Consider the following 22649-nt stretch of genomic DNA (forward strand, 5'->3'; position numbering starts at 1 on the left):
AGTACTAGACTACCTTCCTTTTGAATCGTGCTAAACTACCAAAGCATCTCCCGGGGATCGTAACCCACGCCAGAGAGGTAACTGGATTAGAAGTCATCGACTCTAACCCCTCGACAACGGAGGCGGTCATAAAAAGCAAGACAGACTTTAAGTCAATAGCAATAGGTGTTTCATTTTATATAGCACTACATATCATTCTTAAATCATATCATATAAGTCATATCATATCATAAATCCTATAATATCATAAAGCATAATGTAACATATCATAAAGCATTATTATCATATCATAGATCATATAATAAATCATTTCATTATTTAGCATTACAAACTGAATGATATAAGAAATCTCATCATACAAAATAAAGTATATGAGAATATAGATAATAAAATATTATGTCAGACATCATATTATAAATAATATGATCCATAGCATAATATCATTAATTAAATGCTATCATAAATGATATGTTAAAAATTATAAACCATATCATACAAATCATATCAAAAACATCATATTCATGTACATATATATATAACAGCTGTTAGCAATTTCGTTTGATGAAGTTTATATTTAGCTTTAAAGTATGACATATATGAAAGCATATAAAAGCAATGTAGTACAATCAATTTTTGACCAAAACAATAAATTTTGCATATAATTGCCTTAGTATTTTAATAAATTTAAATGACTTGAATGTACAGTTCCAATTATCAATGATAGATCATGTGAAGAACTGAATTCAGGTATTTATTTTGAACATAGTTACATAGTGTTCTAGAAAGTACAACTTATATGGAAAAATAATTTGAAACTTTTACATACATTGTATATTCCTATTAATTATAAAACAACTCATATGTTACATAATATTGTGACAAAAGATTCTACATACCCTCCCTGAAAGCACCATAGTTGATTCTAGTTTTGCACTCGACCCATTTTAATTTAAATCTTTCATCATACTTGTCTGTTATTCTTTTCCAACCAAGATTTACTAGTGGTGCTTCAACTCTGAAAAAGTAGTATTAAGATATTCAATTGGCATTCATATGATGTTTCAAAAATAAATTACATTGGTAACAGTCAAATAGAAGAAAAATTTGTCAATCAAATTTCAGAAGTAGAATGAAGAAAATTTCTTACATATAAAACATCATATCAATTTAAAACTAAATGATTACACACTAATCAGAAATTTTAATTTAATCATTGCTAATTTTAGCCAGAAACATTTTTCTCTAGTAAATTGGGAACAATATGAGCAGCTGACTTTTTCAATCACAGACTGCTGCAGCAGAATTTTCCAAAATTTTCGCTATGAACTGTTTACAACTTTGTAGTTTTTATGAAATTATATTTTATCACATTCTGGAAGAAATGTTAAGCATACAGCCCTGATGATAATTCACAGCTCAATATTTAAGCTGTCATTTCTAGGTAATTTCAATGATTCTTAATTCTAACATGAACTCTTCATGAACTTTTGTTCATGAACTGTTCATTTTCTGTCTGTGTAGTGCAAATGAGACATTAAAATTGTGTTTGAATATGTATATGAACTATTTTGGTAGTTCATGAATTGCCCAAGAATTGGCAATGAAACTGTATACTTTGAAAAGTTCTTGAACAGTTCACAGACAGTTGTCTTTGAACAGTTCTTCAAAGACACCATGGTTATTTCAAGGACAGTTCATGAACCAAATTTTTAAGAACCTATCAAGAGTTTGTCTCATTTGCAGTTCAAGGAATTTCAAGAAACTATGAATTATGGACATGAATAGTTCATGAACTTTTCATGAATTATTCATGAACAGTTACGGTTCATTTCGCAGTATAATAAACTGTCAGTAGTATGTGTTTTAATATTTCAGCAGCAGATGGCTACTTTAGCACTGAGCAGGGCTGGTAGTGCAGCATAAAAGATTTTTTTTTCATATTTTCAGCACCTACAACTTGAACCACTGGCTGCAAAGTGGCAATTTCAGCAGTAATATGCCTTAAAAGTGGTGACATTGTTCCTTAAATTTCAGCAGTAAACAACATTGTAAACTTACAAAGAAACACCATTTCCTCCTCCAACATAGAATGTAGGAGTCATGTTGGTTGGTAAACTACAAGACGGAAGTTTTGTTACTTTAACACCGGGAGATTTTTTACCACGTCCTTTTTTTCCGGAATCTGTCCCACTGATGTCCTCAACTGTTTCTGAAGGGGTGTCTGTCTCTACCCCTGTAATGAAAAAATGAAACATTATATTATAAATGCCTCAGTTTAATGGTTTGTTAAGTTGCTGTTATATTTTGTTGTTTTTTGTGTTGTTCTTTTTCTCACACAAACAAAATTTTATTACTGGCATGATTTTATATATACATGTATCTTAAAAACATTAAAATTTAAAAACAAAATCTCTAAAACTAAATTTAAAAAAAATATAGTTCATTCATTTTTTATTATACTTTTTATCAAACCAGGGATTGGCAAAGTTCAAGCACTTACTATCACATCAGTACCGGATAGTCCATGAAATCAACTAAGCTCACTGCTATTAAGCTGAATAAGTGAAATGAACTTGCCCTTCTCTGAATTATTGGAACAGTCCATTCTAAGTTTAAGGGATTTCAATATTAAAATTAAAAAAATGAGCCTGGTTACCAGCAATACAGTTTGGACAGTCTGCAAGGGTGTGTAGACTGGCCTGGCTCTATACTGTTGTTACATTCCAGCTCTTGTTTTAAAAAAGTTTTTAAATAATCTTCATATAAAAATCCAATCTTGAATTTTGTTTATTTAAACAAAAGAGAAGTATCTTACAATAATGTCAAGCACATGATTTATTGCTGATAACAAATACGAATAATTGAACTTTCAGCACGTATTCTGTGTTTATATAATATTTTATATTTCTTCAAAAGATTGCTCATTGTTCATAGCTGGTAAGAGTATGTACCACATGTGCATAAGAAGTTAGCCCTCGTCTTTTATGTGCAACAAATTTTCACAAAAATTATAAGTGAAAAAGGGCATAACTCTAAAAATATAGCTTTCAGAATTATGCCCCTTACATGTATTAAACAACTGCACCTTGTCATGGTAAGCAGGTATTCCAAGTTCCGTAATGTAAGTTTAAAAATATTTCAATGCTAGGCTACATTTTGCATCACAATGTCAACAACAGCAATGCAACGATCACAATAGTTTGACTTTTTCTTCCGAACAGACAAGCTTAAAATGATTAGGAATTTTCTTATTTGATAAAAACTTTATGTATGTGTTAAATTTTTATACAAAAGTTACTGAATGTGAAAAAAAATTAAATTTCATCCACCTAACATTTCAGGGTTACAACAAATATGTGTATTAAAATGGTTGAAAAAATAACTGTGGGTCTCTCTACATGATCTTCAAATACTAGTATAATGCATATTACAGTAATAAATCAGCATGAATTATCACAAGAGGCAGTTGCTACTTTTCCACCAAAATGTCTTTAATGGACTTGTCCATCTTTCAATCTCAGCACAAAACCATTAATTATTTTTAGGGAAAATATCAAAATTAACTGCATTGGTCAAATGGATTGAATCAGTTAAAGCTTAAGCAAGAATATAATACTTCTTCAATTAAGCCTTCAAACTTGACTTGCATTATCTATCTTTCTTGGTGATTATTATAGTTACAAGGGCTTTTAACTTCTTTAAGTAACTATTTACCATTTATTGAAAACTTGTATCAAATATCACCCTTCATTATTAAATCATATATAATTTCTACCTAATCATAAATATAAATCTGATATGTTTAATTAAAAATGAAGCACCGTTGTTGAGTGGAGTTAATCGGACATCAATCAATGAGGTATTGAATGGTTCCCTTTTACATTATTGATAGCTTTAATAACTTAACAACCAGTCCATGTATGTATCATACTGGTAAATGAACTTGGAAAAATAGAGAAACCCAATGAAACTTATTGATAATATAATAATATTTACAATACAATATTGTTCCCAATGGGGTGTCATTATACTTTGTTTCTGCACTCATTTACTATGTTAAGTGTCTAACGCAATACTATTGTAACTATCTAATGCAATAACATTGTAACTAGAATTTACAGCATCCATCCTTACTAGAGGGCTAAGTACTACAAGACCACTGATAAAAAAATCCACTATCAAAACTATTGTTATTATTAACACCTTTCTATAACAATAGTTTTGATAGTGGATTTATTTTTTTAATTCTTAAATTTTGTGAAATTTGGATTTTGAACTGTTCAATATGACAGTCTGGGAGACTAAAAGTTAAGATGATCCAACAGTGTAAAGTACACAAATTTACAAGAGTCGGGCAAGGCTTTATATTGTTGGCAAAGGCACACAAGTAGAATTCAAAGGAATAATAAAGTTACAACAGTGTTGCATGGTGTAATTATGACTATATTACTTCAATGTATAGAAGAATGCCAAGCTCTTAATGAATATTTCATGTTATCCAGTACATTTATGGTACTTTCTTACATGTATTTGTACTTCTTGTACATTTCTATAAAAGTTAAGCACTAATAATTTATAAATACTCTCTAAAGGCCAAATATTCTTTTGAATTTGTACATAAAAGAAGGTCAAACTTAACATCTTGAAGTTTAATCCAAGTTCAATAGCCTTTTTACTTTCTGTTATGTATGTATAGTTCTATGATTAAAAAAACATAAACAACAAGGGCATGATGCAAAACTGTTGTATGTGCTCCAACATTTCATCTGCTTTTTAACCACTTTTAGCACTAAAGCCTTAGATAAATTTCAAATTGATATTTGTGCATATTTTTAAATGTTATCTTTTAGAACTAAACTCACAATATTATTTGGTATCAGTTGACTAAAAATTATTAAAATTTATATTATGACTAGGACCTCTTTAAAGACACATTATGCCTCAGAAACTATTCTTTTTTTCCTTCTTTAGGAAGGGTACACAGATGAATATTACAACATTTAAATAATAGTTTAAAAGCATGTTTCAGGTTTGTTATCTAAAGAAAAAAGTGTGTAATGTGAAATAATTTGTCATAAATGTAGCCATAAATAGTATTTTGACTTCCAAATAAAATAAAAAATCACTATATCCTTACTAAATACTGCCAGAAATTGCAACAGAAGCAAAACGTGGTTCAGATAAATTACTTAGGAAACTTTAACAGGTCCAGAACACAAAAAATAAAAATCTTCTGAGATACAAAAACAAACACATTTTGGGGCATAATGAGCCTTTAAAAGTCAGAATCTGTGAATGCTTACACTGGTACCAAGAATGACTCGCCCTAATCTAGTTTAGAACTTATATGATGGTCAGTCTGTATATCAATGAAGTTGACCACACTTAAATCATTTAACTGCTGTTTGCTGAATTATAATATTTCTGCATTTTGAAATTAATATCGTCGGACAATTATTTAAACATTTTGTTTAAACATTTAACTCACTGTTATGCAAAAAAGGAGTTCCAGTCTAAAAGCAAGGCAAGACCATTGTATGAATTTTACCATAATTTTTTAGTGTAATTTATCTAAGTTTTACTCTTATCAAACCTTGAGAGTATGAGTTATCAATAATATTTCTGTCGGTTAATTATTTTGAAACTTAATCAGGGTCTTTTTTAATGGTTTATTACATTATCTAGAGGTTTAAGTCTAAATATGAATGGATTTCTTTGTAACAAAAATATATGATATTATCATTATTTTTTGTTGGGTTTTAAGCCCCATTAACAATATAAATTAAGGTCATTAAGCTGCCTTAAATTCCAAACTTTAGTGAAGGACTGGAAGACCTCAAATGTACCTCTTTGCACTGTCAAGCAAGGGGCCATCTTAGTAGAGCAAAAGACTTTATATCAGGTAGCTGGATACATCTCTTCATATAGCAGAAATTCAAAAGTCCCTGGAACTGGACAGTGACGGGATCTTAAGTTATCCCTTGCAGGCAACCTTAACATGATTGCAGTGACAGAGAGGGTCCATTAAAATAGAATGTAATTTCATTTACAACACAGATCAAGTTACATGTAAATGTATATTCATTTTAACTTAAAGCCTCGGTCTCACTTCCTCCCGGCAGAGCCCAGGACCATCCAGATAAGTTACCGGGATGATCCGGGACGATCCGGGATCAAATTATTTTTGCGGTCACACTTACCCCGGCAGCACTACGGTAGTTCCCTACTAACCACCCAGGATGTGCTCCGGATCATCCAGGCAGAGCCCAGGTGAAGGTACGGATCATGCCGGTGCTTCCCCGGTTGTTCCCTGATGATGCCGGAAGAGCCCCGGTAGATCATCCAGGACGTTGCGGGCAGAGTTACGGATGTACCCCATTTGTTCCCGGTCGTACCCCGATCGTTCCCGGATCACCCCGGATGTCTACCGGGGCTCTGCCGGGATGTAAGTGAGACTGTAGCTTAAAGGTTGTACAAATCTTGCTCAATTTCTAGTAACATCAAAACATAATTATGATATTTTAGAATCATTGTCTTAAAATGTGAAGCAAATTTCAAAGCTACTTTGAAACACGATTTCTTATGTGCTAATAGTACAAATAAATGAAATCAGTTCTCTGTTGCACAAGAATTCTCTGAAAAGCAACTATATCATGATGCTCTGTGCAATTTAAATACTTTTTTTGTACAATATTACCTCTAAACAATTATACCTAAACATAAAAGCAAAACAAAGAAAAAAAAGCAAACCACAAACAAGAAATGTTATTAAGCCTACCTAAATCATTGCAAATTGGTAAAACTCCCCTTTCCGTTAAATAACGCCGCATATTTTTCCCGTTCACCATAAGCCTGTCGTTAAATGGACAAACGGTCTTCACCCGCCATATTAGCGGTAGTTTTAAAACACCTATCCTCTCATCCATAGCAACTATCGAACAAATTTCATTAGAAACCCCATTAGATTATAAGCAGAAGATTCAATAACACAAAAAATAAATATTTCACTTTTTAAAGCGAAATGCCATTATTGTGAATTATACAAACATAACACCATTCTTACAATAACCAGCTTTCATGAACACTGAAAAACAAATCAGTTCAATACCATGAGGCGAAATATAGGAAAGAAAACAATTTATGACAACTGTCAAATGACTGGTTTTAAAATATCAGATAGCACGCTAATGAATTGGGACGGAGGGTTCCGTATATTATCCTATTGCAAATAATTGATTTAACAATCATATATAAATGGTGTTAAATAACACGCGTTTATACGTATGCCTCCCGAGAGCTTCTCTGTATTTTTCATTTATAGCTTAGTCCGCATTTAATTTCCAACGGTTTTCCATTATGCCATGCTTGGGTGTTTTCTTTTATATACTAGTTAATTTGCTTATAAAAGTAAAAATTAAAGTTGAAATTCCACTGAATTATGAGTGTTGAATTGCACATAAAGATTATACAATTGTTACCCTGTAAACTGTAAAATGGACTTGCCCAGTTTTGAATTTGGAACTGTTCATTCTTATCATTAAGGGGGTTTACAATTTACTAGTAAATAAATAGATTGTTGCATAACTAATCTTTGTAATATAATTATATCAATCAACAAATGTAGAATAATAAAGTGCAATGTTTTTTATGTAAAATGATAATGAGCATTATGTATCTTTATGTAAAAAAGTAAACTGCAATGTTACTTTATATAAATTAATACATTGTATTGTGTATCTTTATGTAAAATGATAAAGTGTCTCAAGTTGTATCTTTATGTAAAATAATAAAAAAGTGCAATGAATTTTTATGTTAAATGATGAAGTGAAATGTATCTTTATGTGAAATAATAAAATGCAATCAATGTATCTTTATGTAAAATAATAAAGTGCATTAATTGTATCTTTATGTATAAAAATTATAAAGTGCAATTGTACTTTTATTTGCAATTATCTTTATGTAAAATAATAAAGTGTAATGTATCTTTATCTAAAATAATAAAGTGCAAAGCATTTTTAAGTAAAACAATTAAAGTGCAATGTATCTTTATGTAAAATGATATTAAGTGTAATGTATCATTATGCAAAATAAATATTGCCTTGTATCTGACAGAATATACACAACAAACAGTGCAGTGTCTGATCAGACATTATGGGTGTACCGTCAGGCTGACATCAGCTTTACATAGGCGACATTAAGGCATGCAATCATTCATAAGTCTGCATCAAAACATGTAAAGTTGCAATATTGGGTGAGTTATTATTAAACTGGTACACTCAATCACACTAATATTAGCACTTAATTCAGCCTGCCACTATATTTTCAGAAATTATATCGACTATAAGACTCGAGTCAAAATAATTTCTTAAGCTTAAACATATATACATGTCCATTTTCACCAAAACTTTGTGGTTTTGCAATTAGCAATGATACAATTATTTATGTAACAATGAAAAGTATATAGTTAATATTTTAATAAATTGATTATGCATTAAAGATCAACTGGGTTAAAGATTGACTGCTCGGAGATTTAAGTTCAATAAAAATTTATTACACATTTTAGATCAACTGGTATAAAAATTGATTACTAATATGAAAATAACAGATTTAAGGTCAACTGGTATGAAAATTTAATAGTTACCAAAAGATTTAAGACCAACTGGTATTAAAATTGATCACTCACAGATTTAAGACCAACTGGTATTAAAATTGATTACACATTTAAGATCAACTGGTATAAAATTGATTACTCACAGATTTAAGACCAACTGGTATTAAAATTGATTACACATTTAAGATCAACTGGTATAAAATTGATTACTCACAGATTTAAGACCAACTGGTATTAAAATTGATTACACATTTAAGATCAACTGGCATAAAAATTTATTACTCACAGATTTAAGATCTACTGGCATAAAAATTGATTACTCACAGATTTTGGATCAACTATTATTAAAATTGATAACTCACAGATTTAGGATCAACTGGTATAAAAATTGATTACTCACAGATTATAAGACCAACTGGTATCAAATTAATTACTCACAGATTTAAAATCAACTGCGTATAAAATTGATTACCTCAAGATTAAGCGTAGTAAAAATATTAACTAGATACCATTATGAAGATAGATCTCAAAAATCCAGAAACAAGCACACTTCCACTTGTATGGATAATATTCGCTTAATATGAATTTTCGCCACTCATAATAGAATCTAAAAAAACATTGCCAATTAAAAATTGTCCTTGCAAACATTTCTCAAAGCCATAACTGTTATATCCCAGAAGCATTTCGAAAAAAATCTTAAAAATCATTCGAGCTGACATCCACCTTTCATAAAAAATAAGTCCTATGAATTTCACAAGACTTTTATCAATATAAGACTCGAAGAAAATAAATCTAAGTACGATACTTAATCTCGCGTCACAAGAGTTACACAACCACCTTTTCGGTACTGTAGAATACATAACTAGCGTTATTTATGCAGATTTACTCCTTTGATAATTACTACAATATCCTTTCATTTTAATAAGTTGATTAAAAAATTATTTCTTATAAAAATAATAGATTTAAGATCAATTACTGGTATAAAAATAAATTACTCACAGATTTAAGACCAACTGGTATAAGAATTGATTACATATTTAAGATCAACTGGCATAAAAATTGATTACTCACAGATTTAAGATCTACTTGTATAAAAATTGATTACTCACAGATTTAAGATCAACTGGTATAAAAATTGATTACTCACAGATTTAAGACCAACTGGTATAAGAATTGATTACATATTTAAGATCTACTTGTATAAAAATTGATTACTCACAGATTTAAGATCAACTGGTATAAAAATTGATAACTCAAAGGTTTAAGATCAACTGGTATAAAAATAAATTACTCACAGATTTAAGATCGACTGGTATAAATTGATTACACATTAAAGATCAACTGGCATAAAAATTGATAACTCATAGATTTAAGATCTACTTGTATAAAAATTGATTACTCACAAATTTAAGATCAATTGGCATAAAAATTGATTACTCACAGATATAAGATAAACTGGTATAAAAATTCATTACTCACAGATTTAGGATCAACTGGTAAAAAAATTGATTGCTCACAGATTTAAGATCAACTAGTATAAAAATTGATTACTCACAGATTTCAGATAAACTTTCCTACCAGTGAATACCCAAATACATATTAAACTTAGATACCTATTATGAAAAATCCAAGCAAACAAGAACACTTCACTCTGTTAACCTGGCATATGATACTTCGCACTCAACAATAAGACAATTAATTGCCACCTCATTATACATAAGAATAAATAAATAGTGCCCATATTGAATAATTCGCCCTTGCAAAAATTGTCGCATCAAAGAGTAAAACTGACTGATCCTAAGGCAGCATGCCCGAAAAAAATATTTTTAAAATCATGTCTATACTCTTTTCCATAAAAACAATAACTGCCCTATGAATTTTGACAGAGAGAGAGAGAGAGAGCTATCAATAGGAAGAAGAAAAAGCTGAAAAATCCAAGAGTTCCGTACCTTTGAATGCCTTGCGTCAACCAAGAGTACACAACGACCACCATTTCCTACTGTAGAAAGACATAACAGGCTTGCAGATTTTAGCTCCTATTGAGAGTCACTATAATATCCTTTCATTTTAATAAGTTGATTAACCCCCCGTCAAATCAGAGATCCCGACTAATCAGAGATTAAACAATGCAAGTTTTAAAATTATTCAATACAAAAACCTTCGGATTAACACGAATTTGTAATATCCTCGGCTTGTATATATTCCATGTTATATATTATGCCTCTTTTTAACAAATGTATATATGAACCCTCGTATGAATTTTCTATTTCATTTGCATGTTATTAAAAAAACTTATGTTACGACCCAACACCTTTACTCTAACACTAATGTATGAATTCGACAAGTGGCGAATATTATTTTTTCAACGGGGCGACAATGTTTACAAATTTATAAATTGGTCTGCGATATTAAAAATTCGAATTTGTTATTCATATTGAATGTTTGTCTATTCAATAATAACCCTAACTATTAAGCTCTCTTTAAATAAGATATACAACTGGTTGAACTTTCTGCATATGTTATGGGTTTTTTTAAAATCCATATTTCAAGCTTTGTTATGAAAAAAAGGAAGGGTATTTAAATGGGGTTATGAATAGAGATATTGTTTAACTAGGGAAATTCTCATGTGTACAACAAGCAATTATTAAATAGTAACCAATAAGTAGCTTGTTAAGTTTGTTAGAGCACAGTTGGCGACCAATATATTGAATAATATACATGTACGTTTCAATAAATATTGAATGAAAAATGAACCAATAGGATTATTGGTTCAATGCATTGAATAAATGAGGTTTTACAAGGTCCACGAAAAGGAGTTTGGCTTCCATTTTTAGCAAATTTAAACAATGACAGGTATGAATATCTCCATTAAGACCTCTTTGCACAATAGAAAATAACCCAAATGAAATCCTCAGCAACATGAAGTTAGTTCCATAGTGAGACATTAATATGAAAATAAGTGAGGAATAGAATTTTGTTTCCTAGACTAGACAATGAAAAATATATAACAAAATATATTTTCATAGGTCCTAAATTTTTTGCACTCTAAATTCTCATTTCTAAATAAGATATATTGTTTACATGTAAAATATGGTTATGCATGATACTGAAAAATCAATCATTAATTGCACATTACTTAAATGTTGATGTTGGTTTAATTTTACTAAAATCTTTTTAAAAGATTTCATTGAAATATTTTAGGCTCATCTGGAGGCATGCAGCTTTAAACTCGAACACAATTTTGCCATATTGACTATATATAGATCTAAGATTATCATAAAAATAATAAATTGGCTGTATTAATTTTTCCCTTAGGGTCTGGGTCTCATCCTAAGTTTGGTTGCCAATGAGTAAAGTGAAGCTTGTGCTAAAACTATATATATATTATATATAATCTACATGTATTAATAATTTAATAATCATTATGCTGAGTCAGACATTTAAAGAAAATTTTTTGAAAAAGTGGCTTATAATGTTTTGGAAACCTGGGAACTTAGTAACAGTCAGTCCAGCTTGTCATGAACTTTCATGTGGCTCAAACACACACTATTGATTGTTAAATTTTTGTAATCAATTTTATTTTGAAATTCCTTAAATCAATAATGAACAAGTCTAAATTCAATATTGGACCAGTCTTTTTTAAAAAAAAAAGCAAGAGTGTTATGTATGCAACATATTACATGTATATAATTTATATCTGACCAGTTGGTATTTCCAATATTATCATTGTTCTATTTTTAGAACATAAACTACATGTATGTACTAGAAGTTTCTTAACTGTTGTAGAAAACTCATGCATTATATTTAGATAGAAACTTCTGGAATGATTCTTTATTGTTGAAGTTGCTAGATTATGATTACTTGAGAACATAATAGACCTTTCTGGAAACTTCTTAGTTAATATATATAAGGAGACATTTTTCATTAATCTTATCTTTAAGTCATCAGTTACCTTTTTAGTCATCAGTGATCTTTTAAGTCATCAATATATTTGGAGTATTATTCAACTTGGAAATTAAGTGATTTATTGGAGCTTGGATTATTAATTATTCTTGTGGATTTTATTGTGGGAATTTATTCTAAAGTGTTCTTGGATTTAACTTGGATTTAACTGTGCTATTAAAAAAGGATCATTCCAGGATCAGACTAGACATTTGTAATTTTTATTTGGACTTCAGGTATTTGTAAAGATAATTTGTTATTTTATTTTTTCTTTAATAATTTTTCTGTAATAAATTTGTTATTGTTACAAGTTTGTTGCTGGCTTTTTCTTTTCTCGTTACGCCTGGCTCGTAACAGAAATTGGGGGCTCGTCCGGGATTGAATATTTCTTTTTGGCTACATTATTGGAAATTATTACCATTTATTCTACATTTTATTATTACCGTATTTACTCATCTGAGTAGATATCATAGTTGTTCTATTAAGTGTACCTTTCATTTTGAATTTTTGAAACACATCACTTTCTGAGTTTAAAACCAGCAGCAAGCAGTCATGTCTTTTAATTTAGAAAAGTTTGTAGCTGACCCTTCCCAGGAGGTATTAGATTTGGCTAAAGAAAACTGATTTGCTCGATCTTGCAAAAAAGTTATAATTTATTAGAAATTAAATCTTCAATGCGTAAACAAGAAATTAAAAATCTTCTGATTCATTATTTTGTGGATGAGGATATTTTTGGACAAGATGCACTTTCTCTGATTGTTGAAACAAACCCAGAAATTAAGATAAAAGAGCTTGAACTTCAATTTAAATTTGAACTAGAAAAAATGCAATTAGAAAAAGAAAGGGAAGAAAGGCACAGTTAGAAAAAGAAAGGGAAGAAAGACAGTTAGAAAAAGAAAAAGAAAGACTGTTAGAAAAAGAAAGGGAAGAAAAAGATAGGGAAAGGCAGTTTGAAAAAGAAAGAGAAGAGAGAAAATTAGAAAAAGAAAGAGAAGAGAGAGAATTTCAGTTAAGAATGAGAGAATTAGAAATCAAAGAGAGAACAAATCAGTTTGAACATAGAATAAATTCAAAATTTGATGTCACTAAAAATATTAGGCTTGTTCCACCTTTCCAAGAAAAAGAAGTTGATAAGTATTTTCTTCATTTTGAAAAGGTTGCTGAAAATTTAAAATGGCCAATAGAGCACTGGACATTACTTTTACAGAGCGTCTTAATTGGTAAAGCTCGTGAAATCTATACACAACTTACTGTCGAACAAAGCTCTAATTATGATAATGTAAAAGAATTAATTCTGAAAGGTTATGAGTTAGTACCAGAGAGGCCTACAGGCAAAAATTCAGAAATTCTAAGAAAGAAATTGGTCAAACCCATGTCGAATTTGCAAGAGAAAAAGAACAACTTTTTGATCGGTGGTGTCTATCTAAGAAAATTAATAAAAATCATGAAAAGCTCAGACAGCTCATGTTAGTTGAAGAGTTTAAACGTTGCATTCACTCTGATGTTAAATCTTTCTTAGATGAAAAACAGGTAGAAACTTTGGAAGAAGCTGCCCGTCTAGCTGATGATTATTCTTTAACCCACAAAGTCTCATTTTTAAATAAAGGGAAGTCCACACCCTCACATTTTAATTCCAAGTTCAGTTCTGGTAATTTATCTGGCTCATCTAGTCAGTCAAATACTCCCAAACCAAAGTCATCTGATGAACATAAAGGTCATAATCCCTTATCTCGTCCTACATGCAATTATTGCAAGAAAACTGGACATCTTATTTCTGATTGCTTTACCTTAAAAAGGAGGCAACAGCAACGTGATGAGGCCAAACCCACAGGTCTTACCACTTCAAGGTCTGAACCTCAGTCTTGTATTGATAACAATGCAATTTTGAAGGTCAAAGAACCCAAGTCTGATTCTATAATGGAGATTTATGAACCATTCCTTTCGGAAGGTTCCGTGTCACTTATCGGTGATACTTGCCCACCTACTCCTATTACAATTTTAAGAGACACAGGAGCTTCTCAATCTCTTATTTTAGCAGATACACTGCCTTTTTCTGAGAAGACTTCTTCTGGATCTAGTGTCCTTATTCAGGGTGTAGAGTGTGGTTTTTCTAATGTCCCTCTCCATAATATTTATTTGTCCTCAGATTTGGTAACTGGGCCGGTGGCTGTAGGTATAAGATCTTTCTTACCCTTTAAAGGTGTTCATTTATTGCTAGGTAATGACTTAGCTGGAGATAAGGTAGTGGTTAATCCACTTGTAACTGACACTCCTTGTGTGGATCAGATACCTGATCCCATTGAGCAGGAAATTCCTGACCTTTACCCTTCATGTGCAGTTACTCGAGCTATGGCTAAGAAGGCCATTCAAGAAGACAATTTTTGTTCAGATATTGACTTAGCTGATACTTTTATAGGTCAGTCTTTTGATGAAATAAATTTTTCTCACACTCCTACTCTGCCTGAAACTCAGACAGATTTTTCAATATCTGACTTCTCTACTCCAAGATCTAAAGATCAAGGTCATGACACGCTGTCAAGGTCACAGCTTATCCAGGAACAACAAAATGATCCTGAGATTTCTGTCCTTTTTCAAAAGGCTTTTAGTGAAGATGAAGCTTTACAAGTCCCTGTTTGTTATTATGAAAAGAATGGGATTTTAATGAGAAAATGGCGACCGCCCGATGTCCCTGCTGAAGAGGAGTGGACAGTTAATCACCAAATTGTGGTCCCTAAATCATATCGCCAGGAAATATTAAGCTTGGCTCATGAAACACCCATGGCAGGTCATTTAGGTGTTAATAAAACCTACCATAAAATTCTCAGTCATTTTTATTGGCCTGGCCTTAAAGCAGATGTATCTAGGTACTGTAAATCTTGTCATACTTGTCAGATGGTTGGAAAACCTAACCAGACAATACCTAAAGCTCATTTACAGCCTATTCCTGCATTTGATGAACCTTTTAGTAGAGTTATTATTGACTGTGTAGGTCCATTACCAAAAACTAAATCAGGTTCTCAGTACTTATTAACTATTATGTGTGCTTCTACGCGCTTCCCTGAAGCTATTCCTTTAAGGAATATTAAAGCCAAAACTATTGTTAAGGCTCTTGTGAAATTTTTCACTTTTGTTGGTTTACCTAAATCAGTACAGTCTGATCAAGGGTCAAACTTTATGTCTGGTATTTTCCAGCAGGTCATGCATGAGTTAGGAATTACTCAATATAGGTCTTCAGCCTATCACCCTGAAAGTCAAGGTGCATTAGAGAGATTTCACCAGACTCTGAAAAATATGATAAGGTCATATTGTTTTGACACTGAAAAAGACTGGGATGAAGGCATCCATTTATTGTTATTTGCTGTAAGAGAATCTGTTCAGGAATCTCTTGGCTTCAGCCCTTTTGAATTAGTATTTGGTCACACTGTCCGAGGACCCTTAAAACTTCTAAAAGAGAAATTCCTGTCTGAAAATAACATATCTTTAAATTTGCTTCAGTATGTATCAGATTTTCGAAATAGGTTGACTAATGCATGTGAGTTAGCTAGGGTTAATTTAAAATCAACACAAAGTAAAATGAAATCAAGGTATGATGAGAATGCTCTGGAAAGAAGTTTTAACCCTGGTGATAGAGTACTTGCTCTTTTACCTATACCTGGAAAACCATTACAGGCAAGATACTTTGGTCCTTATACTATTGAGAAGAAAGTCAGTGACCTTAATTATATTATTAATACTCCTGGGAGGCGAAAGCAAAAACAAATGTGTCACATAAATATGTTAAAAGAATATTTTGACAGAGATAGCGAAATTAGTAAACCTATATCTTTTGTAAACTCTGTTCCACAAAATCAATGTTCAGTTGAATCTAATAGTTATGAAAATTTTGAAAAGTCTGATCCTGGTTCAGCAAAGCTTGAAAACTCTGATATTCTGAAAAATCTGGATGAAAAACTTGCTCACTTAGAATCGTCGAAACGAGATGAACTGAAACAGCTTATTTATGAATATGAACACTTATTTCCTGATATTCCCACACGAACTGACAAAATACATCATGACGTCATTCTTGAAAACTCTGAACCAATAAAACAGCATCCATATAGAACAAATCCTGTGAAACAAAAGTACCTAAGACAAGAAGTTCAGTATTTATTGGATAATGACTTTATTGAACCAAGTCAAAGCAATTACAGCTCTCCATGTATTCTTGTACCGAAATCAAATGGAACATATAGAATGTGTACAGATTATCGTAAAGTGAACTCTGTAACAAAAACTGATTCATTTCCTATACCAAGAATTGATGACTGTATTGACAAAATTGGAAAAGCAAAGTATGTAACAAAGTTTGATCTTCTAAAAGGATTCTGGCAAGTTCCACTTACTGATAGAGCTAAAGAAATATCAGCCTTTGTAACACCAGACGGCTTGTATCAATATAAAGTTATGCCATTTGGTATGAAAAACTCACCAGCAACTTTTCAGAGGCTAATAAACATGGTAATATCTGGTTTACACGGATGTGACGCATACATTGATGACGCAATCATCTACTCTGATGAATGGGAGGAACATCTCAAAACTATACGAGCATTCTTCGACCGACTTAGTGATGCTAAATTGACAGTTAATCTTGCAAAAAGTGAATTTTGTCATGCAATTTTAACATTTTTAGGTCATGTAGTGGGACAGGGTAAAGTAAAACCAATAGAAGCTAAGGTCAAAGCTATCTCTGAATTTCCTGTGCCTACTTGTAAAAGACAACTGATGCGATTTCTTGGTATGGCAGGGTATTATCGTAAATTTTGTAATAATTTTTCGGTTATTGCAGAACCATTGACAAATTTGCTAAAGAAAAGAAACAAATTCATTTGGAATGACAAGTGTCAAATGGCATTTGACAGCCTTAAAGCCATACTTAAGAGTGCACCAGTTCTCTTGGCACCAGATTTTAATAAAAACTTTAAGTTAGCTGTAGATGCTAGTGACATAGGTGCTGGAAGTGTATTGATCCAAGAAGACAACAATGGTGTTGATCATCCTGTTTGTTACTTTTCTAAAAAGTTTAATGAACATCAGAAAAATTACTCTACTATAGAGAAAGAGTGCCTTGCTCTTATTCTTGCTATTCAACATTTTGAAGTTTATCTAACTTCTTCAAAGTTGCCTGTTGTTGTCTTTAGTGATCACAATCCCCTCACTTTCTTACATAAACTTAAAAACAAAAATCAAAGGTTGTTGAGGTGGAGCTTATTTTTGCAAGAATATAGTCTTGACATTAGACACATTAAAGGGAAAGATAATTTGATCCCTGATGCACTTTCACGTGTCTAAAACTGTTATTTGCAGTATTTTAAATTTAACATTTATATGATATGATTGATTATTTTTTTTGTTGTTGTTTGCTATTGTTTGTAATAGCATTTATATGATATGATTGGTTATTTTTTGTTGTTGTTTGCTATTGTTTGTAATACACATATATATGAATGTATAAAATTGTTTTACATTTCTCCTATGTTATTTGTAAGTTACATTGTTTGAATTTATGTAAAAGAAATATTCATTTCATTCATATTTCTTTTTCTTGAAGAGGGGAAGTGTTATGTATGCAACATATTACATGTATATAATTTATATCTGACCAGTTGGTATTTCCAATATTATCATTGTTCTATTTTTAGAACATAAACTACATGTATGTACTAGAAGTTTCTTAACTGTTGTAGAAAACTCATGCATTATATTTAGATAGAAACTTCTGGAATGATCTTTATTGTTGAAGTTGCTAGATTATGATTACTTGAGAACATAATAGACCTTTCTGGAAACTTCTTAGTTAATATATATATAAGGAGACATTTTTCATTAATCTTATCTTTAAGTCATCAGTTACCTTTTTAGTCATCAGTGATCTTTTAAGTCATCAATATATTTGGAGTATTATTCAACTTGGAAATTAAGTGATTTATTGGAGCTTGGATTATTAATTATTCTTGTGGATTTTATTGTGGGAATTTATTCTAAAGTGTTCTTGGATTTAACTTGGATTTAACTGTGCTATTAAAAAAAGGATCATTCCAGGATCAGACTAGACATTTGTAATTTTTATTTGGACTTCAGGTATTTGTAAAGATAATTTGTTATTTTATTTTTTCTTTAATAATTTTTCTGTAATAAATTTGTTATTGTTACAAGTTTGTTGCTGGCTTTTCTTTCTCGTTACGCCTGGCTCGTAACAAGAGGTAAATGAATATAAACACTGTCATGTACTAGATGATCAATATATTTTTACAATCGATACATTTTTTAAGTGACATTTTTTGCATTAATTTAATCTCCCAAATTGTGACAAAATTTTATTACAGATATTTATTTGCCAAGTGTGATCAGTAGACTATAAGAAGGCCTAATAAAATCAAAGGAAAGCTGTCAAACTACAGCACATTTTGTCACTTAGACAAATTACAGACATTATAGAGACAAAAATATGGTGTAATTGCATAGATACTGCAAACATTCCAAAGACAAGTGCATTATATAATAACCGTGATGTATAAAGTAGTCTAGTTCATTCCAACAGGTAGTTCAGTTGTGCAGTTCAATAATTCAACGAACACAAAAATTTCCTTTTAAAACAATCAATTACCAATCAATACAAAGTGAAAAAATTATATTCATTATCATATAAGATAATCTTAATAATCTTAAGTTGTTTCACCTCAAAGCACTGAACATCTTGCCCGATAATTTATACTCCAATTACAACTAATTATCATTCTAATCTCCGAGAATTATCTTTCATAGTATCTGATATTATAATAAGTTAATTGAAAAACTAAATTGGAAATATTTAAAATAGGATCACCCTTGGAACAATAAGCTAGTGAAATTTAAACATGCAGAACCAATTACTTCAACAGTTGCCAGGGAAAGTTTATTATTGTTATAACCAGTTATAAAGAATACTACCCCCTTTTAATACCTAAATGCTTAAAGGAACTCCACTGAGGTCCTAAAGCCTAAAAACATAAAATTTGAATTTCTTACATAGATCAGATATTGAAGAACTATACACAGAGTATTTTTGTGTTATTCTTTAAAGATTGATTTGAGTGAAAAGCATTGCAATGCTTTTCAATTTTGGGTTATTTTTCACAATTAAGATACATATAATCATTCTGGAAAAACAGAGTTGGCTAAGCAAATGACCATAAAAATTGCACTAACGTTATTGGTGTATACCCGTACATCAAATAGGCCATTCAAATTTATGTCAAGTCCCATTTTGCCAAAAAAACCTCAGTGGAGTCCCTTTAAGCTTTTTCTAAAATTTGGACCAAATTAATGAATGAAATTTTTCCTGCCAACGATTTTAATATGATATAGATTACTTATCTTGTTTTAAACTTGTTTGTGATACCAACCCTTGAAGTTTATATTGTTTAATACAAAACAAATATTAATTAATTGATGTCAATCATTGTGATATATAATGTTCAATACAAGACATTAATTTAACATTCCTGCCTAACATCCAATATGGAACCATGTCTAGTCCATACATTCACCGGCCTAATATTAATTTAGTAATCAAAACTCTCAAAAAGTAGGATTTTTTCTGTTTTTTTCTGGCAAATTTTCATCATTTTTATCTTAACAACTTATGATAAATCTTTTAGAAGAATGTCCAAAGCAAAGTCTTGGAGTACACACCAAGAATTGTTTAATACCATGCCATAGGTCTAATAAAATACTGGTATTTAACTTAATATGCCTTAGGTGCAGAACATTACAGTACAAAGTCTAAAATATTACCGGTAATAAGATTGATTTTCATTCCTCAGACAGAGGGACAATTGACAAAGACATGTAGGTTCAATACTGAAAACCCAGAGATCCATCAAGTCTGGTTTGATAATCATGTCTGAGGTATAATGAAAATACTTGGGAATAACAAGGTTCAGTACAAAGCTGATATCCCAGAGGTTCAGTACAAATACTGAGGCTAAAAATACTCATGTCTGCTGTTATAAGTCAAATGCCTGAGGTTTGATACTCAAAAAACCAATGCCTGATGCCAATGTCTGAGGGTGGACTTTCAAGCCTGAGGTCAGACACTCATGCCTAAAAAATATGCCAAAGTTTCAAGCTAGAAGTGTAAGACTTAATGAATTGGCCTGCCCAAGATTAACCCTGAGCCTGCTGGAACTGGAAATGACTTGCCTTTGTACCCATTATAGAGCCAGGCCACCATTATACAGCCAGGCCAGCCTGTACATCCATGCAGTCTTAACAGGAACTAAAATACAATTTTAAAATGAACAGACTTTTCTAAACACACACACAGAAGGGCAAAACCATTATATCAATTAAGCTCAAGTAAAGGGTTTAAACACCGGATCATTAAAAATTGTTGATCTGGTGAGATATCAGTATTTCAGTTTAATGTATTTCTATTGAAAATCTTTAAAATCAAAATCATTAAGATCATATTTAGTGGTTTGACACAATATAGATGGTTAAATATTTAAAGATAAATTTGCCTTATCATTCTTGATTCAAAGATTGCTAAATATTTCTTTAGTACTTTATGTCCATTTAGTGTCAAATTTCAAGAAGCCTTGGATTTATATTTAAATATAAAGTGGGTGAAATAAATATGAATTTGTTTGCATTCAAACATAATTATGTCATTTAAAAATATCATTATTTTGAAAAGAAAGATACAATATGATGAGTCTTTTCAATCTTTTTTTTTTTTAAATTTCAAACTGATACTTTTGCCACTCAGCTGGCATTGTGCTAAAACACTGACACTTATCTTTAATATTCACTGGGTGGCCAGTGAGAGAAAAACAAAGCCTCTGAGCTCTTCTTTGACCTTGTGAGTCACAGTAGACCCATCAGGCAGTACAAACTGCATGCCTGTAGGAGCTGACCAGATTATTTACTTTTGATTGCCCAGCATTTTTCATTCTTTTCTTACATTAAATCATGTATATTTATTCTAAGGCCATTGAAGCAGTTATATATATTAATTTTATATTAAGTCTGCTTCCAAGTAAATTGTGCTTATTAATATCAGAATTAGTGTTAATGTTATGAGGACACATGGCTGCATGAATGTGCATCAGTAGGATTGTACTCGGGATACCCTGGTTAAGATATGCCTAAATCACGTAAGCTATATTTTTTCCCTTATTTAAAAATTATCCTGTAACCTCCAACTGCCACCCAACATACAAACACTGCTGCCCCAACATAACACCCCCCTTGCCCCACCAACAAAAGAATCAACAACATTTATTTCTTAAATAAACAAGAGCCGGTTGAACCGGGTGATGCTCCCCGAATAGGTTTTGGACACAGGAAGGTATACCTCTTGTTTTGCACAGACAAAGTTCAAAGTGTAAAAACAACCCAAATATTGTGCATAACACATTGTCTCAATATGGTGATCATTTTTGTGAAATAGTTGTAAAATCCGACTTCAAATAACGAAGTAATGCGCCGGACATGATTTTGCTGCAAGGTCATGCTGTGACCTTGACCTTCAAGGTAGGGACCCAAATGTTGCATGCAGCACGTCGATTCAATATGGTGATCATCTCTGTGAAATAGTTGTTAAATCCCACTTCCAGTAACAAAGTTATGGGCCGGACACGATTTTGCTGCAAGGTCATGCTGTGACCTTGACCTTCAAGGTAGCGACCCAAATGTTGCTCGTGACACAATATCTCATTGAGGTGATCATTTCTGTGAAATAGTTGTAAAATCCGACTTCAAATAATGAAGTTATGTGCCGTACACTATTTTGCTGCAAGGTCATGCTGTGACCTTGACCTTCAAGGAAGCGACCCAGATGTTGCGCATGACACGTCATCTCAATATGGTGATCATTTCTATGAAATATTTTTAAAATCTGACTTCAAATAACAAAGTTATGGACCAGACACGATTTTGCTGCAAGGTCATGCTGTGACCTTGACCTTCAAGGTAGGGACCCAAATGTTGCGCGTGACACGTCGTCTCAATATGGTGATCATTTCTGTGAAAAAGTTTTAAAATCCGACTTCAAATAACAAAGTAATGG

At 31.4% G+C, this 22649-nt stretch overlaps 1 protein-coding gene across 4 annotated transcripts in view; it reads right to left on the bottom strand.

The window, feature by feature from the left end:
• Positions 1-22649, bottom strand: part of LOC132732721 (protein polyglycylase TTLL10-like) — a 46090-nt gene that overhangs the window by 12104 nt on the left and 11337 nt on the right. For 2 of the 4 annotated variants that reach the window (XM_060719198.1, XM_060719197.1), the window contains exons 2-3: positions 2059-2233; positions 897-1015 (exon numbers count right to left, since the gene is read on the bottom strand). In XM_060719198.1, the coding sequence (XP_060575181.1) occupies positions 897-1015; positions 2059-2233 (294 nt within the window). Of the gene's footprint in view, positions 1-896; positions 1016-2058; positions 2234-6778; positions 7190-22649 lie in introns of those variants that run through there. The other 2 variants (XM_060719196.1, XM_060719195.1) reach the window with 2 other exon arrangements.

Source organism: Ruditapes philippinarum, unplaced genomic scaffold (genome assembly GCF_026571515.1).
Source record: "Ruditapes philippinarum isolate M1 unplaced genomic scaffold, ASM2657151v2 ctg589_1_1_1_1, whole genome shotgun sequence".
In the NCBI taxonomy this organism is placed as follows: domain Eukaryota; kingdom Metazoa; phylum Mollusca; class Bivalvia; order Venerida; family Veneridae; genus Ruditapes; species Ruditapes philippinarum.